This window comes from Cladophialophora psammophila, assembly GCF_000585535.1.
Source record: "Cladophialophora psammophila CBS 110553 chromosome Unknown aczJe-supercont1.17, whole genome shotgun sequence".
Classification (NCBI taxonomy): Eukaryota; Fungi; Ascomycota; class Eurotiomycetes; order Chaetothyriales; family Herpotrichiellaceae; genus Cladophialophora; species Cladophialophora psammophila.
Window position 1 is genome coordinate 295,162 of NW_006912938.1, and position 27,025 is coordinate 322,186.

The following is a 27,025-nucleotide window of genomic DNA, read 5'->3' on the forward strand; positions in this document are numbered from 1 at the left end:
CTTCACTCAGTTCAGCTACCGCCATTCCCTCCATCCATCTTTTGACTGCGCTCTCCACGCCTTGAACCAGCTTGCCCTCGAAGGACTGTCACTTTGGAATTCCTCAAGAAACAGAGAGAGCCAGCCCGCAGAGTGGTTTCCATCATTTCGCTGCGCCGCCTACCTCCTATCCGACATTCGCTGCTTATACCGGGATCACGCCTAATATTACCATACTGCAAGTGCACGGAATCACCCTTTTTGCGTGTGACGCATCTCTAAACCCGGGAACATTTTTCATGGGACTACATTGAAGTGAGTGGATCAAAGTTCGATCGTGCGGTTTTCTCTCGTGCAAACATGACAATTGCTTCATTCGGCTGGCCACTTGTTGACCTCTGACGTGCTCTAGGAATTGTACCCAAAATGTCAGGCCACCCTCAACAGGGCGACTACGATGATGGCTACGGCCAGCATCATCCAAACGACGGCTATTACCAGGAGGACCAACACGGTTACCATGACCAGTATGACTATGGTCACCAACAACACGGAGGTGAAGGCTATTATGATGAATCGTAAGGAATATGCCTCTCGGATGCTTCTGCTGGGCGACTGACTCAATTAGGGGCTACTACAACGCCGATGCATCAAACCCCTACCACAACGACGGTGGCTACTACGAAGGTCATCAGGGGTATCAAGACGACTACTATGACGGCCAATACTACGACCAGGGAGCTGCTGGACAGCAATACAACCAGGGTCAACGCCCGAGGCGCCGCGGCCATGATTCCGAAGAGGACTCGGAAACATTCAGTGACTTCACTATGAGATCAGATATGGCTCGTGCAGCTGAAATGGACTACTACGGCCGAGGAGACGAGCGCTATAACAGCGGCTATGACGGTCAGGGTGGACGCGGATACCGACCACCGTCTTCTCAAATATCCTACGGCGGTAACAGATCATCCGGTGCCTCGACTCCCATCTATGGGATGGACTACAACAACGCCTTGCCAGCTGGCCAGCGTTCTCGGGAGCCTTACCCGGCCTGGACCTCTGATGCTCAGATCCCACTCTCGAAAGAGGAGGTTGAAGACATATTTTTGGATTTGACGGCCAAATTCGGATTCCAACGGGACAGCATGCGCAATATGTACGACCACATGATGACATTGTTGGATTCTCGAGCTTCCAGGATGACTCCGAATCAGGCTTTATTGTCCCTCCACGCAGATTACATCGGAGGCGACAATGCCAACTATCGCCGGTGGTATTTCGCCGCCCATCTTGATCTTGATGACGCCGTTGGCTTTGCCAACATGAAGCTCGGCAAGGCAAATCGTAGGACAAGAAAAGCAAGGAAAGCTGCGGCGAAGAAGGCAAAGGAAAATCCCCAGAATGAGGAGGCGACGCTCGAAGCATTGGAAGGTGACAATTCTCTCGAAGCCGCCGAATATCGCTGGAAGACTCGCATGAACAAGATGTCCCAGCATGACCGTGCCCGCCAGATCGCACTCTACCTGCTTTGCTGGGGTGAAGCCAACCAAGTTCGTTTCACGCCCGAAGCTCTCTGCTTCATCTTCAAATGTGCAGACGACTACTTGCACTCTCCCGCTTGCCAGAATCGTGTCGAACCGGTCGAAGAGTTCACCTACTTGAACAATGTCATCACCCCTCTTTATACCTACATCCGTGACCAGGCCTACGAGATTATCGACGGCAAGTATGTGCGCCGAGAAAAGGATCATAATAGGGTCATTGGGTACGACGACATCAACCAGCTCTTCTGGTATCCTGAAGGGATTGAGAGAATCGTCATGAACGACAAGTCGCGCATGGTTGATCTTCCACCCGCGGAGAGGTACCTCAAACTAGGCGAGGTCAACTGGAAGAAGGTCTTCTTCAAGACCTACAAGGAAACCAGGTCCTGGTTCCACCTAATTGTCAACTTCAATCGAATTTGGGTCATCCATCTTACTACGTTTTGGTTCTACACGGCTTTCAACTCCCCAACGCTGTACACTAAGAATTACCAGCAACAACTGAACAACAAGCCTCACGCTGCTGCTCAATGGTCTGCCGTGGCTTTGGGTGGCACAATCGCGACTCTGATCAACATCCTGGCTACCCTCATTGAGTGGTCGTACGTTCCGCGGAAATGGGCTGGTGCTCAGCACTTGACCAAGCGACTTCTCTTCTTGATCGGCGTCTTCATCCTCAACGTTGCGCCCAGCGTCTACATATTTGGCTTCACTCAAACGTCGCAGATTTCTCTGATTTTGGGTGTGGTTCAATTCCTCGTTGCCTTGGCCACGTTCTTCTTCTTCTCCATCATGCCTTTGGGTGGGTTGTTTGGAAGCTACCTGACCGGAAACAGTCGTCGCTATGTCGCCAGTCAGACTTTCACTGCTTCGTACCCTCGTCTCAAGGGTAACGACATGTGGATGTCGTTCGGTCTGTGGATCATGGTCTTCGCCGCCAAATTGGCTGAATCGTACTTCTTCCTGACTCTGTCGTTCAGAGACCCGATTAAGATTCTATCCTACACCAAAATCCGCAATTGTCAGGGAGATAAGATTCTGAAAGATTACCTCTGCAAGTACCAGCCTCAGATCTTGCTCGGTATCATGTTCTTTACTGACCTGATTCTGTTCTTCTTGGATACCTATTTGTGGTACATCATCTGGAACTGCGTCTTCTCGGTTGCTCGATCGTTCTACCTAGGTGTCTCGATCTGGACGCCCTGGCGAAACATTTTCTCTCGTTTGCCGAAGCGAATTTACTCCAAAGTTTTGGCCACGACGGATATGGAAATCAAGTATAAGCCGAAGGTTCTTATCTCGCAAGTCTGGAACGCAATCGTCATTTCCATGTACAGAGAACACCTTCTGGCCATCGACCACGTCCAGAAGCTCCTCTACCATCAAGTGCCTTCAGAGCAGGAGGGCAAGCGTACGCTTCGTGCGCCGACATTCTTTGTTTCCCAGGAAGATCACTCGTTCAAGACCGAATTTTTCCCGTCACAGAGCGAAGCCGAGCGTCGTATCTCCTTCTTTGCCCAGTCTCTGTCTACGCCTATCCCCGAACCTCTCCCGGTCGACAACATGCCGACTTTCACAGTCCTTATCCCTCACTACGGAGAGAAGATTCTGTTGTCTTTGCGAGAAATCATCCGTGAGGATGAACCTTACTCCCGTGTCACCCTTCTGGAGTACCTTAAACAGCTTCACCCACACGAATGGGACTGCTTCGTCAAAGACACCAAGATTCTTGCGGATGAGACATCTCAGTTCAACGGCGACTATGAAAAGTCTGAGAAAGACACAGCGAAGAGCAAGATCGATGATCTTCCTTTCTACTGCATTGGGTTCAAGTCGGCGGCTCCAGAATATACTTTGCGAACTCGAATCTGGGCCTCGCTCCGGTCTCAAACACTGTACCGCACAATTTCTGGATTCATGAACTACAGCCGAGCCATCAAGCTCTTGTATCGCGTTGAAAACCCTGAAGTCGTACAAATGTTCGGCGGCAACTCTGACAAGCTGGAGCGTGAACTCGAGCGCATGGCCAGACGCAAATTTAAGATTGTGGTTTCCATGCAGCGTTATGCCAAGTTCAAGAAAGAGGAACGTGAAAACACCGAATTCTTGCTTCGTGCATATCCAGACCTTCAAATCGCCTATCTGGATGAGGAGCCACCGCAGAACGAGGGAGAGGAACCTCGTTTGTACTCTGCTCTGATCGACGGCCATTCTGAACTACTTGAGAATGGAATGCGGCGACCGAAGTTCAGAATCCAACTTTCCGGTAATCCTATTCTCGGGGACGGCAAGTCCGACAACCAGAACCATGCGATCATCTTCTATCGTGGTGAATACATCCAGCTTATTGACGCCAATCAAGACAACTACTTGGAAGAATGCCTGAAAATCCGAAGCGTCTTAGCCGAGTTCGAGGAGATGACGACGGATAATGTCTCGCCATACACTCCTGGACTTCCTCCGACAAAGACCAACCCAGTTGCCATCCTCGGTGCTCGCGAGTACATTTTCTCTGAGAACATCGGTGTGCTTGGCGACGTGGCCGCTGGCAAGGAACAAACATTCGGCACTCTCTTCGCTCGTACCCTGGCTCAAATCGGTGGCAAGCTCCATTATGGTCACCCTGATTTCCTCAACGGAGTCTTCATGACAACTCGAGGTGGTGTCTCCAAGGCTCAGAAAGGGCTCCACCTTAACGAAGATATCTACGCTGGAATGAATGCCCTGATCCGTGGCGGCCGCATCAAACATTGCGAATACTACCAGTGTGGAAAGGGTCGTGATCTTGGTTTTGGCTCCATTCTCAACTTCACGACCAAGATCGGCACTGGTATGGGTGAACAAATGCTGTCCCGAGAGTACTACTATCTCGGTACTCAGTTGCCGTTGGACCGCTTCCTGTCTTTCTACTATGCCCATCCTGGTTTCCACATCAACAACATGTTCATCATGTTGTCGGTGCAGCTCTTCATGATAGTGTTGATCAACCTGGGTGCCCTGAGACACGAGACCATCATCTGTTTCTACAACCGAAATGTTCCACCAACGGATCCTCTCAAGCCTACCGGGTGCACCAACTTGACGCCTATTATGGAATGGGTTGAGCGTTGCGTTGTCTCGATCTTTATCGTCTTCTTCATCTCCTTCGTGCCCTTGGTGGTCCAGGAGTTGACTGAGCGTGGGTTTTGGCGCGCTGCAACTCGTTTGGCTAAGCACTTTGCATCCGCCTCTCCTATATTCGAGGTCTTTGTGTGCCAGATCTATGCGAGCTCGATTCAGCAGGATCTTTCCTTTGGTGGCGCTCGATATATCGGTACCGGTCGTGGCTTTGCGACAGCGCGTATCCCCTTCGGAGTTCTCTACTCTCGCTTTGCTGGTCCGTCCATTTACCTCGGAGCTCGGTCGTTGATGATGTTGCTCTTTGGCACGATCACGGTCTGGGGTGCCTGGCTCCTGTGGTTCTGGGTCTCCCTGCTCGGCCTCTGCATCTCGCCTTTCATTTTCAACCCCCATCAGTTCGCCTGGAACGATTTCTTCATCGACTACAGAGACTATCTCAGGTGGTTGTCTCGGGGTAACTCGCGGTCGCATGCTTCATCTTGGATCGCCTTCTGCCGACTGTCGCGTACTCGTCTTACGGGATACAAGCGCAAGGCTCTCGGAGTACCCTCTGAGAAACTCTCTGGCGACGTTCCTCGTGCTAATTTCACGAGTGTCTTCTTCAGCGAGGTTGTCGGACCTCTGGTGCTCGTTTGCTTCACACTGATCCCTTACCTCTTCATCAACGCCCAGACTGGCGTAACGACTGATGTCAAGCCGCCCACAAACTCTCTGGTGAGAGTGGCCATTGTTGCTTTTGCCCCCATTGCTGTTAATGCTGGCGTGTTGGCTGGCTTGTTCGGCATGGCTTGCTGCATGGGTCCTGTTTTGAGCATGTGCTGCAAGAAATTCGGTTCGGTCCTTGCCGCCATCGCACACGGCGTCGCTGTCATTATGCTCTTTGCGTTTTGGGAAGTCATGTTCTTCCTCGAGGGCTGGATCTTTGCCAAGGCACTCTTGGGCATGATTGCTGTGGTGGCTCTCCAACGCTTGGTCTTCAAGCTGATCATCGCCCTCTTCCTGACGAGAGAGTTCAAACACGATACTTCCAACATTGCTTGGTGGACCGGCAAATGGTACTCGATGGGTTGGCACTCGATGTCCCAGCCCGCACGAGAATACCTTTGTAAGATCACTGAGCTAGGCTTCTTCGCAGCGGACTTTATCCTGGGGCACATTATCATGTTCATCATGTTGCCGGCTCTCTGCGTTCCTTACATTGACAAATTCCACTCGGTCATGTTATTCTGGTTGCGCCCTAGGTATTGTTACCCCCACCCCTTCTTCCAGTACTCTGATTGCAATACTAATACTTCTGTAGCCGTCAAATTCGACCTCCCATCTATTCAATCAAACAGTCTCGTCTCCGAAAGCGGCGTGTCATTCGTTACGCTATTTTGTATTTCTTTATGCTCGTCGTTTTCCTCGTGCTCATCATTGGGCCTATCATTGTCCGAAAATACATCACTGGCCTACCGACCATTCCTCTTGACCTCGTTCAACCCACTGGTCAGAACAACAACGATACCACCACAGGCATCACCGGTTCTGCTCTGGTCAACTTTGGTCAAGACGCTGGAACTGCTGCTGCTACCGCTGCTGCCTCAAGCAGCAGCTCCAACAACCCCTTCAGCTTTGGCGGAGGTGGACGATTCGTCCGATGGTAAAGCTGTCTCTCACCACAGCCTCGAGGAGATTGTTGTGTGTGTATACACTGGTCCATACGGAAAGGGGGGAAACAAGCGCATGCTAGACAATGTGACCCTCTAATGAGTTTGAAATTCTCTTGTCGGCCATTGATCCGAACAAATTAATGATTGAAATGGCATAGACAAGCGGCCTTTGCATAGGTGCTTTCTTCAGCTGGTTTTTTGTGAACCTGACAATATTGGGTGGTGGACAGGGGCGTTGCAGGCGGCCGGGTTGAACTTTTGTTTGCTTAGATACATTGCAACTGTACATGACAGTAAACTTGAAAATGGCATACTATTCGATTCAGTCCGATGCGAGACCTTTTCCGACCAGCCGGGGGCCGGATGGAGAAGGCGGTTCGTGAGTTGTTGGCGAGTTGGTGAGCGGCGACCGCCGGAAATTTGATCTGCCCCTGATTTCCCGCCATTATCACGTGACGTGCCGCATTGAGCCCTTTTGGCCCTTTCGCAGGCAACGCGGGCTACGCTGGCTGTGACATCGTCAACCCTCTGCAAACTCTCGATCTTAAGTAGCGCCGTGGCCGCCGCGTTCCTGTTTCTACTCCGTCTCAGGGGAGGCTGTTGACACCCAGTGTCGGTGCAAAGATGGACCCTCATGACGCTCAAGAATATCTCACGAATCTCGCCAACACCGCGGCCGACCAGTTTCAAAAAATCCCCGGGTCAGCCATCTTTCTACGCTATGTGAAGTCCAGTTACCAGAACGACCCGATCCGGTCTGCCGTCGAACTTTTCCTTGTGCTGTTCGCAATCCGGTATCTTCTAGCTCCGAAATATTCAACGAAGCAGAATTATGTGAAATTGTCGGACGAGGTGGGTATATTGTCAGGGGAAACTGGAGGGCGAACCTTGAAGCGCTGACCGCGAACCCAGGAGATCGATGACCTAGTGGATGAATGGACGCCAGAGCCCTTGGTTGGGAAGACCACATCCTTTGAAGATGCTGAATTGGAGAGGCGTCCCATCATTGTCGGGTCAGTCTACCTTGAAATGCACTGTACAAGACCTACTGACTCGGGAGCGACAGACCGAGCGGACCGCGGTCCAGATTGACCAACGGCCGAACGGTGACAAATCTGGCCTCGTACAACTTCTACAACTTTGTCTCGAACGAAAATCTCAAAGAGCGGGCGATTCAGACATTGCGGACTTATGGAGTCGGTCCCTGCGGCCCGCCCGGGTTCTACGGCACCCAAGACGTGCACATGAAGATCGAGGCGGACATTGCGGCCTTCCTTGGTACCACGGCGTGCATCATCTATGCTCAAGCATTCTCCACCATATCCAGTGTCATTCCCGCTTTCTCAAAGAGGGGGGATATCATTGTGGCCGATAAAGCTGTGAATTATGCCATCCGAAAGGGAATACAGATTTCTAGGAGTGCAGTCAGATGGTATGAACACAATGACATGGAGGACTTGCAGAGGGTGCTCGCAAAGGTCACCAAAGAACAAGCCAAGAAGCCGTTGACGAGACGGTTTATCATTACCGAGGGCTTGTTCGAAAACGTCGGCGATATGGTTGATTTGCCAAAGATTGTGAGTTGCAGATTTGGAACCCCTGGTGGGGCCGACGAAGGCTCTAATTGTGATTGTACAGATTGAGTTGAAGCTCAAATACAAGTTCCGACTGATTCTCGATGAGACGTGGTCGTTTGGCGTCTTAGGCCGAACCGGTCGAGGCGTGACAGAACACCAACACGTTGACGCAGCGGAGGTGGACATGATTGTCGGCTCCATGGCAGGACCTCTGTCGGCCGCAGGAGGCTTCTGTGCAGGTTCAGACGAAGTTGTGGAGCACCAGCGATTATCGGCGGCCTCGTATACCTTCTCGGCAGCACTACCCGCCATGTCTGCCGTGACGGCAAGCGAGACATTGATGATGTTGCAGACTCAGCCAGACCTGTTTGCTCAATTGAAGGAGAACATCAAGGCGATGTGGCAGCAACTCGACCCGAGAAGCGACTGGATGCACTGTAGCAGCGCGCCGGAGAACCCAATCATGATGCTAGTGCTGAAGCCGGAGGTGGTATCGTCGCGGAGGTTGACGATCGAGGACCAACAGCAGTTGCTGCAGGATATTGTAGAGGAGGTAAGCCACCCATGAATGTCTTGGTGTCCCCGTCGATCCAGGCTTCAATTGACGATTTCAATCTAGTGCCTGTCACAAAACGTCCTTATCACCCGTGTCAAGACACTCCCCGCCAGCCCCTCGGGTGCCAAAAGTGACATTTACGCGCCTTCCCCCGCCCTCAAAGTCTGTTTGACGGTTGGCTTGACCAAGAAAGAAATCGAGAAGGCGGGCATCACGATTCGGCACGCGATTACGAAGATCCTCACGCGGAAACGGTGAATTCGGACCTGCTCGTTTGTTTTCGCCCTTGGTCGACTGCAGGCCCAGGGTCCCCGACAGTTGTACACCACTATTTACTTCACATTCGTCCAGAGTTCGGAGGGGCAGCAATTAGAATTTTGTAATAGCCGCGGAATGATGAGCGGCGTGGACAGTTCTTTTCTAGGGGATCCTGCCTGCCTGGCACAACCGCATGAAAATTCACATAGAACGCAACTAATAATGACGACCACCATCCAACCAATGTTTTCTCAGACGGTTTGGTTTGATCTAGGCCTTTGAGGAAACAAGGCTCTGTCCGTAAGCCTTGACGGTGTAGCGTAGGAGTTCCAGGGAGGCCCCTGTACGCTTCGCTTCAACTCGCTAAAATGTTACATGGAGAGAGTCACCAAGCGAGAAGGAAGCGAATATGGGGTCGGGCAGCCACTGAGGACAGGACGTAAGCGAGAGACAACTGGGCAAATTCGCTTGTTGGAGCGATCCAGGAAGGTAGAGATGAAGCCCATGTGTTTTGTTGGAAGAGTCGAGGGAAGATGGATGGTGTACAGGGAACGGAGTACATGCTGGAGGTCCGAGGTGCTGTGTATATAGACAGGTTCGTCCCCCGCTGCCCTGGTTCCCAGCGAGGCAGGGAGCGGTACAGTAAGCGATGAGATTCACCTTCTCTCCCTTCGTGTTTGCTGTCTACTGGGCGGCACATCAACACAAGTATCTCTGCTCCTCACCATCCTCGAATCAGCTTCCATCTCTATCTCCGTCGCCCTTCCCATCCCTTTTCCCATCCCCCATCCCATCGCCATCACGAGCCGGACTACACAGGGCAAAACAAGGGAAGGATGTAGCTCCCAACGCTTGCGAGCTGAACGGACCTTCGACGCCCCCGCACCTTCTGGTCCTTAGCTCTTTGTGTCTGTGGCCCTCCGTTCAGAACGCCTGCGATAGACGGTTAGTATGGCGTCCTTTGGCGCCCCAAGGGCGGGGCATAGCGGGCTCTAGTTGTCCTCTCAAAGAGCCTCGCTTACGAACGCTTTCCTCTGTGTCGGCACCGGGCGAACTGTGCCAACCACGTTCATTCTATACCTGTTCCTGCCACCTGGGAGTCGAATGAGCTTGGAGACGACGCCTCCCAGCTGTCCACATGCCCTGATGCTATGGATGTTGGCTGAGCGGCTGAATCTCGAGCTCTGTCCAGGCGACTTGAGCTGAATGGCTTTGCATTCGCGTCTGTGGTCAATGGATGTTGACGTTTTAGACCTGAGTGTTCACGGACTAGACTCTCTCTTCCACGACTATAAAGTCTTGCCTTACGTCGCTCTCAAAATCAGTCGTACCCTTCTCTCGAACAGAAAGTCCCCAGAGCCTTCCAATTCTCGTATCACGTTATCACGCAGGGTATTGTTTCTGCCTTGGACTGTAGAAGGACAGACATCTTCATCATCCTCTCAGCCACCATGTCTTACCCAACCAAGCCTGCTTTTGTTCACGTTGGAAGTTGGGACGATGAGACTCGCAAGCATCCTGCAATGAAGTGGATGGAAGAATATACAATCAACTTCAACAAGCGCGGAGACTGGGGTCAAGAAGAATGTGACTGGGTGAGTTCCTCGTGGGAAAAGCTCGACAACAATATTTTGCAAGAGTTTGTTGTAAGACTCCAGCTCCTCGACCGCTGACCCAGAGGTTGCAGTTCTCTGCTGATTTCACGCTCGTCAAACCCGACGGCTCAATCCACAGCGGCAATGCATCGGCATTCCGAGAAGCCACGGGCATGTACGCTCCTTTCACCGAAGAATTCCACGAGCCTTATTTTCTTGTCTGCTTCGACACGGACGGTGGCTGGGAGATGATCGGCCAGGCCTACCTTTTCGCCAACTGTCAGGGGCAACCAACCGCGCAGGAGAAGAAGGTCAAGGACTTGCAGGGGAGGGAATGGGATGTCAAGATCCCCGGAGGGTTTCACTTCACCTATGTGAAGCAACAAGGGGCGCCTCATGATGGTATTGTATTGAAGAGGACGGAAATCATGAGTGATTCGATGCCCGCGGTGCAGATCCTTATGGCAAGAGGAGTCCTCAAGATGTGAGCTGGGCAAGCTGGGCTCCAAGCCAACTATTTGCCAAGGAGAATAGGCACAACACAGCAAGCACCAGTTAATAGTACGCACTGGGGCTAAATAGAACGCATTTCGACTTCCCCACATCGTCTTTTCTCCCGCTGACATCCATGGTCGGAGCCACGGAGCCCGGAAGAGGTCGACGGGATTCAAGCTGCGGCAGCATATGCCTGCCGTCTGCCTTGATTTCAGGAAATGAATGGTCGGCGAAGTACTCCTAACACCAGGTCGGCCTCGCCGTTGCCGGGGCCAAAGACATGCCCCATCCTTCCGCCAGGCTGTTGAAAGCAGCGAGAGAAGGCGTGGCTCTGCCAACAACGATCTCTGTCCATCTTTTCATCTTTGGGATCCGACGCCCAGCAACACAGGATAATACCCCAATGACTACCTATCCTGATCCGTCAGCTAGGACGCTCGGGTTCTTGCGGGGAGCCTTGAGGCCCAACGGGTATTAATATCCACCAATATCGCTTCTGCACCTCCCTTACCCGTATTCGATCGTCCAATATAGGATCCTCGGATCCTCTTCACACCAGATCCAACTGCGGCTAGCCGGGGACGAAGCTTTCCTTGTGTACACAGTCTCAATCGCTGCTGCATCGTGGTGACCCATGCGTCAAATAGCGGGAGATTGTCGTCGACGTTGCCCATGTCTCGATCCCTCTACTTCTCGGTAGCTACGAGGAACAGCAGTGGTTCGTTGACGCGACCAGAGATGTTCTCTGGGGCTGTTCGACGGATGTCGGACCTGTCGTCCTTGTTCGCGCCGACATCAGTCACCTCGCTCGTAGGAACCAAGCCCCCCGAAAAGGCATCTCCCGGTCGATATCGCTCCTAAATGAGATGGCTTTAATGTTGTCCGAGGCCCCAACTGACTGATTAACCAATTAGAGATTGCGGTAAGCTGAGGTACTCGGAATATATCCGGCTCTCCAGCATCGGTGAGAGAGGTTGGTCTGTCCCAGGACCCAGTCACTCGCGCATAGGACGCCGACCAGGTTCGCGGTCCCTCAATGGCAGGGCGGCTGAGCCACCTTCCCCAGGTACAGGCTACAGGGTATGGGGACTTACTGCATCACCAAGGTAATGTACGAAGTACCTCTGCACCGCACTCGAGAGAATATTGACGGGGGTGCAAGCTCGGAGAGCAATGTCTACAAAGACTCAGCTTGGTCCGCAATCCTCGAACAATGCCATCCAGCGTCTCTCCATCCACTCACTTGGGTAGCAGATTTCCTTTACGACTTTCATTAGGTCTCATTTTTTGCCCCGGGGGTTTCTTTTCGTATTTCCTTGTATTCAATTCCTTTCCAACGAGCAACATGAAGACCGCAATCATTGCCGCCGCCGCTTTCCCTGGCATCGCAACCGCAAAGGGAAGCGGGCATTATGGCGGTAGCTACCCGCCGTACGCCTCGAGGAACTGCCCATTCATCCCTTCGGCCGGCCAATTCGTTCTCTTCGCCGACAACATCCAGACAGTCTCACAGGTCAGCCCTGACAAAGCCTTTCTGAGGTCGCAAGATCTCTACGTCGAGACCGCCAACGATTTGGCCACGGCCTCTCAATTTACCATGCCGGACTTTGCCCTCGGTGCCAACTGCTCCTTGAATCTGGCCGTCCCAAGCCCTGACCAGATCTATGGTGACCTCGACCAGGACGTCTTCAGTGGCGGTGGAAAGTAGGTGAACATCAATCTGCTCGCCTTGTTGTCCCGTTCATGGAAGGGTGGCGGGGTCTTTCCCCATGTTGAACCCCTCCCCAGGTCGCTGTCTGGTGGAATCGTCGCTAACGTTTAATGTCAAATGCAGCTTGAACTTTTCCCAACTGGAGCACGACCTCCCGAGCACTGGCTGTATGCGAATCCCTCCCCTCTGCGAGATATTACCCACGTCGCTAGGGGTTATCGCGGGGGTCATGTAGCACCGGCTTCGAAACCTTACCATTCTTGATGAAAACTGACAAACTTTCTCCAACAGCACCTACAGTGTTGCCGCCACTTACGGCAGCAAGTGGTCGGCTTGAGGGGCTAAGAAATCGAGGCGCCGGTGAATGAGGGCAATCGCAAAAGAGAAAATAGACATGGAAATAGGTGATGGGCAATCTCGTCACGACTTCGCATTTACGCACATGGCGGGTTTCGAATATCGTGCATTTGCTGCTGATTCTTCATTGGCGGGGGGGGGCGATTGTACTTTGCCCTCACTCGGTCCGAGCTGGACGTAAGACCTTCTTTTATACGAGCCCAATAGCAAGAGAACAGTAGTCAGTTCAAAACTTGACTCGGCCCATCCCCGAGGTACTGTAAGGCTGAGAGACGAGGCTGAGAAGTCACGGGGCTCGGGGCTATGAGGTCACTCCTCCCGTGCCTCCGACGCGTTCCTCAACTGTTTCAGCCCACTTGGGCTCCCGCCGATCCTCAATCCTGCGCAGCCGCAGTCTTGACTTGCTGCGTCATACTGAAATCAACCCTCGACGGTGTCTCTCGGACTCGTCGGCCAGAGCGCAGAACCTCCCTCTTGTCATGCGGGGGATCCTGCGTCCGCAGTCATTATGGCGCACTTCCTTCGCGGCAAGCAGGCCGGCATTCAGAATGATCTCTCTGTTGGTGTTAGTCCAGAGTCCTTCATGCTAGACGACGTACGTACGCCTGCCCTCTGGTTACAAGTCTCTCCGGGAGACTGACAATATCCAAAGTTTGCTCGCTATGGTATTAATTCCCAGATCTCTGTGCTCGCCTATGACCCGGTCCAGTCCCTCCTCGCTGTCGGCACCAATGAATCTCAATTCGGCCCGGGTCTTGTCTATGTCTTCGGCCAGAAGCGAGTCTGTATAACCTTCACTCCTCCCCGACCGTCGTCTATTCGAGCCATCCAATTCTGCGCCGACAAGCTCATTGTGCTCGACAGCAAGAATGATGTCAGTGTCTTCAGCCTTGACACGAAGCGTACGCTGGCCAACTATTCCCCTCCCGGTCAGGTCGTTTCTATCCTCTCAGACCCCAGTCTAGACTACTGTTTCTCCGGCTTGCAAAGTGGTGGGTGAATAGAATGAGAATGGGTTGAAAGGGAAGTATTGCTGACATGCTTTGGCAGGGGAAATTGTGGCATTTGACCTGGACCGAGAGAATCAAACACCCTTCAAAATCCCCAACCTGTGGCGTGAGCGAAACCCCCGAGCACGGATTCTCCCAATCGTGTCGATGCAGTTCCACCCCAAGGACATAGGCACATTGCTTATCGGCTATTCCGAAGGCGCCGTCATCTATTCTTTCAAACAAAACAAGGCAACCAAGTTCTTCCACTACGAGCTTCCGCCAGGAGCTCGAGGAGGAGACGGAGGTCCCACAAACGGCAACTCCGTACGGCATCCTCGATTGACACATGCTATTTGGCATCCAACCGGCACCTTCGTGTTGACGGCCCATGACGACTCGAGCTTGGTATTCTGGGACCCACGAGATGGCAGGGTTATTCACGCAAGGACAATTGAAGACACAGACGTCAACGTGCCTGGGGCTGGACCGCCGAGAGACGTCCCCAGGAGCCCTCTCAGCCCAGTGAGTCCGGGATTTGGTACGGTGAAAGAGCCGTATTTCCACATTGCGTGGTGTTCGAAATTGAATCCGGATGACACTGGCTTGCTTCTGGCGGGCGGCTCACCAACCACCAACCCCACAAGAGGTCTGACGTTCATCGAACTGGGTCCCACGCCGAACTACCAAACATCAACCTGGGATTTCCTGGCAAGTCACTTTCGCAACCCCAAACGGATACATGTCCTTTCAACACCACCCAATGCCGCGATTAGCACATTTCTTCTGGTTCCTCGTTCGTCTCCGCATTTCGCTGGCTCCCACGATCCGATAGCAGTCATGGCCGTATTGTCATCCGGTGAAGTAATCACGTTGAGCTTTCCCACCGGACATCCTATCACACCCAGCAACCAACTACACGTCTCGTTATCATTTGTACATCCGTTCGTAACCAAAATCGCGCTCGCATTCGTCGACCGAACTAGATGGCTCGGCATGCGCGAAGTTCGCCAGCATGGTCCGCATTTTTTGATCGGCGGTGCTGAAGGTATCAAGCCTCTCAAGAGACATGAAAACAGAAACATTGTTCAAGCGGCCCACGCCGATGGGACGATTCGATTATGGGATGCTGGACATGGCGACGTCATCGAGAACCCCAGTGTCCTCCAAGTTGATCTCGGAAAAGCAGTCGGTCGGTGGGATAAGCTAGACGTGGCCCAGATGAGTATGTCTGGTGCGACAGGAGAACTTTCGGTAGGATTGATATCTGGCGAACTTGTGGTTTTTCGGCTCAACCGCAATCAATTCTTCGGCCATCCTCCATCTGAACCAGTCCCGAATGAAGGACCCGGCAAAATACAAGACATCAGCAAACGAGCAGATCCGGGCTTGAAAGAAGGTCTCCTACCTTTGGCGATGACGAATGACCAGCAAGGCCCCATCACCGCTCTACGACATTCAGATGTTGGGTTCGTAGCCGCTGGTTATGCCGGGGGCGGCGTGACCATCGTCGATTTACGTGGTCCAGCTATCATCCACACGTCTCTGCTCAATGAAATGGTCGGCGGCAAACATCGGAGAGGAAGCATTCGGCGAAGTGCACCTGCCACCCAATCGACAGAATACGCAACAACGATGGAATTCGGTATCTTAACCCTGGATGGTGACGGTAGGTGTCTTCCCGGTTGCATCTAGGCGGCATTAACGCGTAGATAGACTATTCCTCCCTTGCCTTGTTTGTCGGCACGTCTCGTGGTCGAGTCGCCACATTCAAGATTCTCCCCTCTCAATCCGGGCGCTATTCCGCACAGTTCACAGGGGTGGCACAAATATCAGACGATCGAGTCATCTCCTTGCGTCCAATTGATGCCCACACAGGCGCCCCTGCAGCCGCAACAGGTCATGCTATGGGAGGCTTACAGTCCGGCCAAAAAGTTGATGGCGTCCTTGTAGCCGTCACGGTCTCATCTGTGCACATCTTCCGTCCAGCGTCTGCCAAAGGTGCCTCCAAAACTTTCGACCACTACCTGTGCGATTCCGCCACAGTAGCCCGCTACGAAGAACGTGGTTATGCTGTCGTCGGCTTATTTGGCGATGGTGCCGCCCGAGCATTCTCGATCCCGGCTCTGAAGGAAATTGCAAGTATCCGCGTCAACCATCTTCTCGACACCAAACGCTTCGGCGACGCGATCGTCTCTCCCACCGGTGATATCCTGGGCTGGGCAGGTCCTAGCGAACTCGCCATGGTTAATGTCTTCGGCTGCGGTATGTCCCTCCCACCCAGCACTGATCGCCTCTATGACGCCGCCAAAATGGTGCCCAGTCGGCCTACAATCAGCAACCTCCAATGGATTGCTGGAACGCAGTACATCACCCCTTCAGATATGGATATTCTCATTGGCGGTCCCGACCGACCACCTTCTAAGCGAATGTTGGCGGAATTGCGGGCCGCGCAGGAGGCAGAGTTTCAACGACAACGGGAAGCCGCGCGGACAGGACGCGCGCCCAAGCCAGATCAATCTCAAGAGACGTACTGGGCGTACATGCAGCGGCAGATTCAGGAACGAACGGAGAATCTGGGACTGGCGGGGGATAGTCTCGACAGAGCAGCCGAGTCCAGTAGCTCTTGGAGCGATGATGTAAACAAGTTCGTGGCGAAGCAGAAGAGAGCGGCGGCGTTGGGGTTTATTGGTTCCAAGCTTGGATTCTAAAAGTTTGGTGATGGGTTTGACCGAGGGAGCTCTATGACTTGCACGCCAGCCATAGATCGAAGGCAGCCATGACTGCCGCAATGTATGTGCTACCATGTGGTTTGGTAATGCTGATGGATGAGACAGCATCTAGAAATTTGGGTTTACCTATTTTCCGGCTTTGGCGCTGGTCTCGGTGCAAAGTATATGCGCGGCCCTACAAGGCAGGCTATCTACTTGCCCCTCTACTGTGGGGTGTCGCTGTTTGCGACAAGTTTCATGTCTCCTGTCATGGTTACGTTGCTCTGGGTGTTCTCCACGTTGGAAGGCTGTGCAGTCTCCATCAAGTTCTGGAAATTTCCGTGCACTCCCATTCGAGGAGGAATCCTGCCCTGGGACGGAGGATACAATGTGGCCCGTGCACCTGTCGAGAACAATGGGGATGTTCCTCAGCATTTTCTCGAAGCTCTCGCCCCCGCTGTGTGACCACGTTGGAACGAGCCGCGGTCGACGCAAACGGGGCTCGGCGAGCAAAAAAGGGACGCACGGTCGAGACCTTGCAGGTGACTCGGTGCTTGAAGACCATTGTGATCGTTTGTTGTGTGAAGAAACGGGCGCGGAGCCAGCGAGTGAGTCGCCGTCATTGTCCTCAAACTTTTGGGCTCCGCGTCCGGGAGTGCCTGCGGTTGTTGTTCAACGCGAGAGCCGAGAGTTGTCATTGTGTGTGATGACCAATAGTCCGTTCAATCAGTGCCCGTGTCACGGAGCGGCGATACTGCCCTGTCATGACGGTGAGACTGTCTTTTTGTTCAAGGCTCCACAAGCTTGCAAGGAATGGACAGGAACGCTGTTTCTTCATGCCGTCGGCACCTCGACTTGAGATCGAGTTTGTCACAGTTGTCCTTCTCAGCGCGTAGCCTGAGCGGAACAAATAACCAGGCCCCTCGTCACGATGAAGAAGCTCACCCGCACCCTCTCATCCCGCCGCAGGAGCAAATCCCATCTCCAGCCCCTTTCGGCCAACAGCAACGGTAAGGGTAGCGGCGGCGCCCGGTCGAACCAGGCCCATGTGCGGAAGTCTCCCCCGACAAGCCCCATCCCTCCGAACACGCAGATTCATTTCCCTCAGTGTCCACATACCACGCCTCCCACTCCTCGGCCAGCACGGCTGCCGTCCGTGTTGAGGGCCGAAATCATCGAAGCCGCTCAAACACCAGAGGCGCCAATACCCTGTCGAGCCTCGAATGGTCTAGCGGCAGACAAGGACAGGAATGCTCCAATCAGGCAATTCTTGACTGTCCCGACGCACTGTCTCGACTGCACGTTCTCTCCGGCCCTGCAAAACGAGTCCTGGATCCGCGAGAGGTGCGCGGCCGTTGTCCGGGAATTGAAATTGAGGGTCGTGGAGTTGAAGTCAGGCCTCGCAGCCCTGAGCGCTGCAGACGACAGTCATGACCCTAGTCCTGTGCCTACCACCCGCGTGGACAGGAGCGAGTCGGACAACGACAGCGCGGAAGACGTGCAGACCAGGCAGAAAGCGGAGATCACGCACCACGAACAGCGCATCGAGGAGCTGCTGCGCCGACGGGACGACGAGGTGAGGAAGCTGTGGGACCAGGTCCGCGACCAGTGGGAAGGCTGTATTCGCGAAGTCGTCAGGGATGACGGGACAGGCGAGGCTGAGGAACGCTGCGTGTTTGTGATGCCATGGGACCAGGAGGAGGAGGTCGTGTCTGAGGGTGTGAAGGAGGGAAACGCAGATAAGAGAGCACGACAAGAGTGTGTCCCGACGGTGGGAGTGAGATGGTTGCAGATCGAGGAGTGAGTGAGCGGCCCAGTCCTCTCGTCAGATTGTGCGGAGTATTACGGTGTACTCGGTAGGGTTTGAGGGGCTTGCGAGCTTTGGTGTTGACGACACAGGAGCCTAACCGCTTATGGCCACTTGTAGCCACTGGCCCACCAAATCCTATTATTAATAGTCCTCTATCGAACACTTCATCCTCCCTAGTTGGGTTAGCGGCTGGATTAACAGCAGTTTCCCCATGTTCTTGTGTACTCGGTACCAGCTGCAGACTCGCAGCACTTCTACGGCGGAAATCGAAGTGCTCCGTGTGTACCCAGTACTGCTTCTAGCGCCTATCGAGCCATACACGATATGCTATACAGTAGCTACCGATGAACGAGGCCCAGAAGTCATTGGATCGGCCGGCGCTCGAAACGAGCGTCGGAAATCCCATCGCGATATAGATTTTTATCCTCACAGTTTATAGAATCCACGAGCCTTAAATCGTTGTTCGAAGTCAGATACACAGACACAGAAAGAATATTGCCAACAATGGAATAGTGTCAATAGTCCATACCCCTTGTTCGACCGTCTCTCATGGTTCGATATCTCTCTCTTAACGTTAGAGCCCTGACTTGCACGGTCGTGGAAACCTCATCAGTGGACGTATACTGTCAAGCTATCCTCGGATGAGGTGACCCTCTCCCGGCAGGTCTTCCAACTCCTCGTCGTCTTGCTTTGCGCGCCCGCCCTTGGTACCAGCAATCCCAGGCTCCATCTCCTGCCTGGAGTGCGCAGTGTTGGTCAAGCATAGCTTCCGTTTCTGCTTCCGCACGATACTTTCCTCAACACAGTTCTCCACCACACACCTCCACACCGTCACTGGCTTGTCTTGCCCAGTTCGATGCGCACGCGCGATGACCCTTCCCTCCACCATGGCATTCCAATGTGGCTCTACGAGATGGACATATGTGGCCTCCGTGCAAACGAGGCCCACAGAGCCAGTCCCAAATGTGAGAAGCATTTACTCGGACTTCGGGGTTCGCCTGGAAGAACGCAGACAGAGCTCGCGCACGTTCATCGGGCGAGTGCTCGCCGTGGAACCGAACGCAGCAAAATGCTGTGCTGTTGGAGGTGGTTTTCCAGTGATGCTCGTGTGTGTTTCCAGTACGAGAAAACACTGCTGTCAATTACTGTATGTCAGCAGGCACCGTCTGCTCCAGGAACCGCCACTCACCTCTTACCTTCAAAGCCTAATGACCCCTAGTGCAGCACTAATAGTTTCGATATTGTAACAAGGCAACGTGGCTATGTTGTGCTGACATAGAGGTAGCAGAAAGGCCATGTAGCTGGTCACATATCCAGACAAAAAAGAACCAGCATTATTTTGGCTGTGGACCAGAGACTATAAGATAGAATGGAGCTACTATGTATTTGAGTAACAAGAGAGTATAATAATAGTTGTAATAGGGATAGAACTACTATATTAGTATACTATCGTTATTAAAGAACTTAATAATTTATAGTGCTAATCGCGTACTACCCTTTATGATGTTAACGAAGTATTCTATAGTTGTCTAATATCGCCTATCTCTTTCTGAGTATTCTTTCTATCCTGTTTCATTTTTCAACGCCGTCGCCGTAGTAGATGCTCATTATCCGAGTCGCTATCTCTCTATAGACGGCAATATTATTATTGTTGTTATTGTTGTTGTTGTTGTTGTCGATGTCGATTAGAAAAGCGTTCTCGATTTTCGACCTGTCTGATATACCTCTGTGCATTGTTGCACGTGCATGTTAAACCATGAAGTGCTCCGTCACGATATCACGGTAGCGGTCTTTGCGAGAATGGAATCCTCTGTGCCCGGCACTGGCGGGAAAGGGGGGGCGGCCTGGTCGTCATGTGCACTTGTGACGCCCAAATCGCCTCCATGGAGTGGCTCTTCCTCTACAGCTCCACAAAAGGGACAGCATACTTCTTCAGCTCCCTCTTCGGCGCCGAGAATTGAAGAGCTGGCACAACGGACATCGCAGAGCACATGGCCGCATTGCCCGTGGCAGACGGATGTCCACGCCACTCTGGTGACGGTCCGACCACGCGGATTGTAGGTTATGTTGGAACTCCAGGTTGTGATATCGGCAAGGTGGCGGGCGACGAGGTTTTGCAAAGGGACACCATTGCAGCAGAATCTTCATAGTTTCCAAATGCCTTGAAGGACAGGCCTCGGTCGGCCTACCCTTTTTGCCTCGGAGGCACCAGCCAAGGTTTGCAAGATCCTAGCCTTCAGCGTCCCATATTGGTTGCGTTCTTAACTGGGGAATGAGACATTGATCGTTTGTAGCGTGATACGGCCTAGGTTCATGCCCTCTTTCGGCGGCGAATCTGGAACATCCTGGTCATTTGGCGAGGATTTGAAAGACCGGCCTCACTGCGCTTGGAAAGGGGATCCGTGCTGAACTTTCTAAAACCACGGTTCGCATCGAAGGGGTGGAACCAGAGCCAACAAGCAAGGGCGCAAAGGTCGCTTGAGCCATTTTCAACAGGTGCGCCGGTCAAACACTATCTCCTCTGTGCTTCAAACTCATGCAAAATTGGGAGGACTTGAGTAGACGCGTTGTGGGTCCAATGGGCTTCGTCGAGAGCGATTTGGAACCATGAATACTGGCCCAGGTGACCAGATGATGACCTCTGTCCCAGTGCGCTGGTCTTATAGGCTGTCAGCACAGTTCGTGTAGTCTCCAGGTCCGAATGCAACCGAGATGTTGCTTGGCCATGGTAGACGTAGAGGCCCAAAACGCGCGCGTCGATGTGGATAGGAGGCGAAGTCAGGAGCCGGGTGTTTCCCCCGAATTTAACCTTGGACATACTTGGAGATGCCATCTTGCTAGTTACGTAGAGATGCGCCCTGCCAGGAAGCTTCGTCGCAGGATTCTGAAACTCGTCCTTGGACAAGGTGTGACGACGAGAGTGGCTCCAACTCCTGGGTGTCGATGCGGAGATACAGCCTCAGAATCGACCATGAAGCGTCGAGACTCTTCCAAGGTCTGGCTATGAGAGCCAACAAAGAGAGCGACTTCCCCAGTCCCATCTCACCTGCCAATAAGCATCCCACGCACTCGTCCACCGGCGTGTCTTTTTTCTCCCGTGTCAACTGGTGGACATACCTACACAGGATACGGCGTGAGAACATAACTTTATCTCGCCGATCTTCGGGCATGATTCTTGCCTAAATTCACTGTTGATTCTGTGTCGCTTCCACATGGTTGGGCCGACAGATTTCCTATCCACATCCTCTCGGCGGCACATAAATTCCAATGCAGCAATCTGATGAGTACAGGCTGGGATTAGCAGCGAACGCCTGCTCCAGAGGAGGTCTGACGGTTATAGGGGCGTTTTGATTCTCGAACCTTGTTCAATCATAGAGCATGGTCTATTGCCATGTGTCTGAGACAGTATATTTTTTGATCTCTTGGTCGAAATGGTTGTCTTCCTGTGACTGCTGGTTGATCAAGAAAGGGGGGTGGGGCTTCTCGATTATGGAATATACATGCGGGTTGTACTACGAGACAGATGGAGGTAGGCACGCTTGGCTCTTACAAAAAGAGATTGGCATCTCCAAGAGAAATCCCAACTGGCTGGACGTGATAGGCTGGACCGTATAGGTTCATCTCGCCGGGCAGATGGGCGTTGTGAGCACGGAAAGAGCCTTGCGAAAGCATTCGTTATCTGGGCAATGAGCAGTGGACAGCCACGGCATGGGTACACCATCTCACCTGCCCATAGCAAACCACAGTCGTCCCGTCAGCATCAACTGACGTTTTCTCCCGCTTCCTTGCCCAGAGGGGTGGGGGCAGACCGGACATCAGACGGCAGAACTCGTGGGTGTCTCATCGAGGGCTTCCTCGTTCACCGGAAGGCGCTGGTTTAGTAGCCGTGGGTGCCGAGCCGTTAGCCCTGCGGTGCTGAGGATCGCACGTGAACGGAGGTCCGAGTTGACGTCCAGCAGTGAAACCAATTACCCATGGCTCCCACGAGATAAACCGTGTAGTCTGCATCTGTGGCTGTAGGCTGCGGCTGGGGTATAAATCTGGCATCGGCTAGCCAGGTAGCCTTGACTACAGTCGTGGGGGTTGGTGTAGCTGTTTTCCGCCAGAATCGAAGTGTTATGAACAACGTCCCCTAGACACGGATCGCATTCAAAGTCCAAGACTAATCGGATTATGTGACTATCTAGGGCTTGACAAGGATTCAGAATCAAGATGCACAACTAACACCACCGTTGACTCCGAAGAGCTACCCGATGCCAGGGGGGATGGGCGTGTCCTCCATAGACGTGTAATTTGTGCTACGTTGCTCCAATACACCAAAGCACGATTGACTCTTTCGACTACGTACGCCCAAGCCCTCATGTGTTGATCATATGATGAATGTCCCAATGTTGATTCCAAAACAAACGCGCTGCGGTGAAAGCTTGGAGAAATTTTTGGCGTCAGACAAATTGACCGACTTCTTTGTTCTTTTGTTGCCGGCAGGCATAAGCACAAGATGACGCAAGGACTAAGGCGGTTTCGGCTAGCTGATGAATCTCATTGTTGGAAAGGTGGATCCCTGAATTCCTGTCATTGTTGCTGAGATAGACGTTGCAGAGAAGTTGACGTCGGATGTTATGCAGTTTCCATAGCGCCCATCGCCTCTTTGCCCGGCTGAGACACGCATGGCCCGCGATCGTCAACTGTTCGTCAACACGGGGAACAAACTGCTCTCGTGACGCTATATACCTGTACTCCCGACCAGTTGGTGCTTCTGTCCGACATGACCCTGCAAATTTGGGAGAGGATCGCAGGCATCCGGCGTGTGCAGCAGGGAGTTGCAAGACCGCCAGTTCGGCCGAGCTGACACGAACATGTAAGGTACCATTTTGGAACCCTCGACCACGGCCCAGCCGTAGCTGACGGATGAACAGGAACCAGAACGAACATGGCCGTGGAGACCGTGCGGAAGACAGAAACAGAAAGCGGGCGCCATCGCGATCGCCCACGACAACTCCTTTCGAGAAGAAGCGCCGGGTGACAACAAGCAGTGCCCCGGCGACCTTCAAAACCCTCCGCCGGCTGCAGCGTCAGTATCGTCTCATGATCTCTATCAAACAACTCACTGGGCTGTGTGCATACCTGTCGGTGGCACTAGATCATGGATATCCGCTGTCAGATCAAGCCTATGACCTCTTCGTCACCAGCCACTCGACTTTCAGTGAAGAACAAGCCACCTCGCCCTCCTTGCAGCGTGTTTCATACCACACATGGTTGATTCAGAGGCAGCCTCAAGCTATCGGGCTCCATCAGGTCATCACCCGCGAGATTTTGGGGGCGATTGCCGAAGAGAACCCATACACCTTCAACATGATCGACCGCAGACTGAATAAGCTGATGAACACAGTCGATCTCAACCGGGATTCCGTCTAATTGTACGACGCTTGAGGTGAAAGCGGTACGATTTTCTGACTGGAGGAGCAAACTTGGGATTTGGGGAAGAATTTTGATGCTCGGCAGAGTGCGGGGGACAGACCGGGGGACAGACCGGGGGACAGTCATTTTCGCATGGGATGGTATCTTGAGCACCAGTGATGAGGACCGAGGCAGTGTGGAATCAGAATTGGCACCGCCAATAAAAATCTCCGACGAAACGGCAGAATATGTAGGCGACTCGGCGAAGAATTCCATAAACTCCAGAGCGGACTTTCAATGGCACCATCTTCCGGGATTGAACCCCAATGTTCTGCTCCGCCAAAAGCGTCGACGCCACCAAATAGTCGTAAGCAACGAGATCTTTCGCATTCCTCACAAGTTCTCTGGATAGGCTGGAGGGAAAACTCGGGAGTCTTCCTGTTGAGGATACGGGTTCGCCCACAGAAGTAGGTTCAGCCGTGTTTCAATTGCTCCAGGTTACCATAATGCGTCCTATCTACCAATGCGCACAACGGGTATACGATACCGATCAGCCGCTCTTCTTGAAAGAGGCAAACGAAGCCGCCCATGGACCGAGCCAAGTGCCCCTTGAGGGGCTTTTCGCTTCTCTGTCATTCCTCAGGCTGCGGCGTCAACAACCACGAGGGCTTCGGAAGGACGAGACACGTCGGGATCTTAGACTCGATAAAGGGCTGCACTCTCTCCGAGGCCGAGATGTGCCGTGGTGACCTTTGATGCTACACTCCTCAGGTGTCGGGCCAAAACTGGACGGACACATTCTCAAACCTACAATCCGAGTACCCTCGAACGCCTCTACGACGTCCACCTCTACGATCGTCGTCGGTAGTCAAAGGAGAATAGTGGCATCAAAGTTTACGCTCCTGCACACGCTGCCTGACAATTTTCTTTCTTTGCCGATACGTGGACATTCCGAGGAAACCCCCCAGGTTTGTGAGCACGCAGAACTGGTGTTCCCTGAGCTCGCTTCGTTCGCTCTGCGGAAGGCCTGCATATACCATCCCAAGAACAGCAACGCAGTGCGACTCTACTGGTCGCCCAGAAATACGCTGATGCGGCGTGCAGCACAACTGGAGAAGCCCGCACAAAGCCGCCGCCTTTCAGCCTGGTTGTGGTGATATGCAGACCATTACCTCAGCCCCGCCAAAGCGCACGACAGACAGGGTGGGTGCCCGGGACAGCCGACCAGCAGCTTTGACTCTGGCCGAAGTGAAAACGGTCTGCTCGGTTTGGGGGCTATACGGCAACAGCAAACAGGTAGCTGGCGGAGGGAATATGCAGATGGAGGCTCCATATTCTCTTCTCCCGTTCGGTGGTCTGTTCTGTGTTTGGCTGCCATGAGGATTGACTTCAGCTTTAATCCCGTCCCCTCCTTTCCCGACTCCTTTCCTACTCTAACAGGCAGGAAAGCGATTTCGAGGAGTGGCGGTGGGGTCCTCCACACCAACAATATTCTCCAACGTGTCGCTCCGCCCTTTCCCACCCGGTGCTGATGCCATGGGAAGTCCGCCGGTACAAGTGGCCGGGGAAGGACTCGACCGACAGGGCGCATCGACGAACATAGGTATCCCCATACTTTCCTGAGCTTGTCCAACCGTCGCTGGGTGGCTTTCGCAGATGGCCACGTCCAAAAATCACGTTGAGCTTGCTGAAATATTTTCACCGGACGTCGAGCTCCCAATGAACCGCCATCCTGGGCACAGACGAACTCTTGGTCAGCGTGCCGGGGCGAAAGGCACCTCTGACAGCTGCCGAACTCCGCACGATTCTCGCCCCCTCGAATTCCGCTCCAAGCATTCCAGAAAAATATCGTTTACAGGATCTCGGAATCGGTGGGTAGGGCCAAGTTCCCGCTCAAAGGGTAGAGAAGATGGTCGATGTGCAGCCGCAGGCGCTCCCATATCATACAACTTGTGAACAATTTTGATCCGGATATCCAAGATGCAGCCATACAATTTGTCATATCTGACCCTTGTATCGAAGTAGGCCTTAAGCGCACGGTGCCTTATATCCACGTCATTGTATTCACACGGAGCCTTTTTTCTGTTTCAACTGTACGGCGCCTTTTTTTTTTTTTTTTTTCTACTTCCAGAAGAACGGATCGTCGTGGCATGACGCTCGCCGCCTATATAGGGCTAGGAAAGGTAACGTTACTCTCCTTCGTCATACGGTACGGAGCACTTCGGGGTTTAGTATACACGTGTAACAACGCACAGAGACCTATCAGATAGATCGAAGATCGAGAATACCTTTCCGATCGACGCTGGCAAGATAACACCACCACCAACACTACTCACAGAGAGGCGGCAACTAGGGCAACAAGAGCTTGCTACGGCGACTGCAGTGGGGAGGAGAAAAGAATAAGAGAAATGCTCAGAAATAGACAGGCGGTATTGAAAGACTACAGAATACTCTATTCAAACTGCAAAGAATGGTCCACGGCTAGGGCTATAAATTATTAAACATACCGACAACGGTGACTTACTCGTACAGTTATTCTACAACTACTATAACTATTCTCATTTCTCCTGTCACTTGAATAGTTGGTAGCTCCCTTCTGTGCTAAAGTCGTCGTTCACAGCTAAATTAATACTAATTCTTTTTGCTCTAATATGTGATTAGCTAAATTGCCGACCTACTGCCCCTATGTTAGCACAATCCAGTCACTTCACCTTGTCATGGGACATTTACACTAAACGGTTCAAGTCGAACTCACCTTTCCAACAAGACTTGGTTGATCGAAGTCGAAGTTTGCGAATCACAGACGGTCGGGATCGAGCTCCACTGTGATACTTGGGTACAGGAATACTTTACAGCGTAGGCCTCTCTTATCTCGACCTACTATGGAACCCAACAAGGGAATCATGATCGAGGTGGATGATTGAGTTGGTGACCTGCGCCGCACTGCGTGGGTGCCATGGCGAAAAGTTGCCGTGAATCAACACAAGGGACATGATGGATTCCACCGGCCATCGAGGACCTGTCTGACTAGAGACCATCAGGTCAATTTCACAGGGTAAGACAGCGGCTGTCGACGCTTGTCGAACGTCTTCCTGTCAATCCCATTGCCATGGGCGGCTCGCACATGACCGCCACGGGCCTTGGCAGCCCGGCAACAGTCAAACAGTTGACCATTGCACTTTGCACTTTGCACCTACCGGCCGGCCGTATGACTGCTCAGCTCCATCAGCGAACCGATCAGGCATCTCTCCCTCCCACCATATGATTTGGC

General features: G+C 52.9%; 9 protein-coding genes across 9 annotated transcripts; 7 read left to right on the forward strand and 2 right to left on the reverse strand.

The window, feature by feature from the left end:
- Positions 1-405: 405 nt before the first annotated feature.
- Positions 406-6,292, forward strand: A1O5_09719 (1,3-beta-glucan synthase component FKS1; the record flags this gene model as incomplete). Its single annotated transcript, XM_007750298.1, has 3 exons — positions 406-557; positions 608-5,887; positions 5,947-6,292. 3 exons carry the CDS (start codon positions 406-408, stop codon positions 6,290-6,292), a joined length of 5,778 nt encoding a protein of 1,925 aa, XP_007748488.1.
- Positions 6,293-6,922: 630 nt separating this feature from the next.
- On the forward strand, positions 6,923-8,689 carry A1O5_09720 (uncharacterized protein; the record flags this gene model as incomplete). Its single annotated transcript, XM_007750299.1, has 5 exons — positions 6,923-7,150; positions 7,211-7,311; positions 7,365-7,875; positions 7,937-8,428; positions 8,495-8,689. The coding sequence occupies 5 exons, from the start codon at positions 6,923-6,925 to the stop codon at positions 8,687-8,689; spliced, it is 1,527 nt and encodes a 508-aa protein (XP_007748489.1).
- A 1,451-nt stretch (positions 8,690-10,140) lies between these two features.
- On the forward strand, positions 10,141-10,772 carry A1O5_09721 (uncharacterized protein; the record flags this gene model as incomplete). The annotated part of the gene is made up of 2 exons (XM_007750300.1): positions 10,141-10,284; positions 10,377-10,772. The coding sequence occupies 2 exons, from the start codon at positions 10,141-10,143 to the stop codon at positions 10,770-10,772; spliced, it is 540 nt and encodes a 179-aa protein (XP_007748490.1).
- A 1,352-nt stretch (positions 10,773-12,124) lies between these two features.
- Positions 12,125-12,487, forward strand: A1O5_09722 (uncharacterized protein; the record flags this gene model as incomplete). The annotated part of the gene is made up of 1 exon (XM_007750301.1): positions 12,125-12,487. The coding sequence occupies one exon, from the start codon at positions 12,125-12,127 to the stop codon at positions 12,485-12,487; it is 363 nt and encodes a 120-aa protein (XP_007748491.1).
- An 868-nt stretch (positions 12,488-13,355) lies between these two features.
- Positions 13,356-16,547, forward strand: A1O5_09723 (uncharacterized protein; the record flags this gene model as incomplete). Its single annotated transcript, XM_007750302.1, has 4 exons — positions 13,356-13,442; positions 13,500-13,839; positions 13,898-15,505; positions 15,553-16,547. The coding sequence occupies 4 exons, from the start codon at positions 13,356-13,358 to the stop codon at positions 16,545-16,547; spliced, it is 3,030 nt and encodes a 1,009-aa protein (XP_007748492.1).
- A 931-nt stretch (positions 16,548-17,478) lies between these two features.
- Positions 17,479-18,351, forward strand: A1O5_09724 (uncharacterized protein; the record flags this gene model as incomplete). The annotated part of the gene is made up of 1 exon (XM_007750303.1): positions 17,479-18,351. The coding sequence occupies one exon, from the start codon at positions 17,479-17,481 to the stop codon at positions 18,349-18,351; it is 873 nt and encodes a 290-aa protein (XP_007748493.1).
- Positions 18,352-19,114: 763 nt separating this feature from the next.
- Positions 19,115-19,327, reverse strand: A1O5_09725 (uncharacterized protein; the record flags this gene model as incomplete). The annotated part of the gene is made up of 1 exon (XM_007750304.1): positions 19,115-19,327. A coding segment is annotated over one exon (213 nt), but the record flags the coding sequence as incomplete, so codon positions are not given.
- A 1,542-nt stretch (positions 19,328-20,869) lies between these two features.
- A1O5_09726 (uncharacterized protein) lies at positions 20,870-21,190 on the reverse strand (the record flags this gene model as incomplete). The annotated part of the gene is made up of 1 exon (XM_007750305.1): positions 20,870-21,190. The coding sequence occupies one exon, from the start codon at positions 21,188-21,190 to the stop codon at positions 20,870-20,872; it is 321 nt and encodes a 106-aa protein (XP_007748495.1).
- A 1,834-nt stretch (positions 21,191-23,024) lies between these two features.
- A1O5_09727 (uncharacterized protein) lies at positions 23,025-23,772 on the forward strand (the record flags this gene model as incomplete). Its single annotated transcript, XM_007750306.1, has 3 exons — positions 23,025-23,044; positions 23,171-23,215; positions 23,274-23,772. 3 exons carry the CDS (start codon positions 23,025-23,027, stop codon positions 23,770-23,772), a joined length of 564 nt encoding a protein of 187 aa, XP_007748496.1.
- Positions 23,773-27,025: the final 3,253 nt, after the last annotated feature.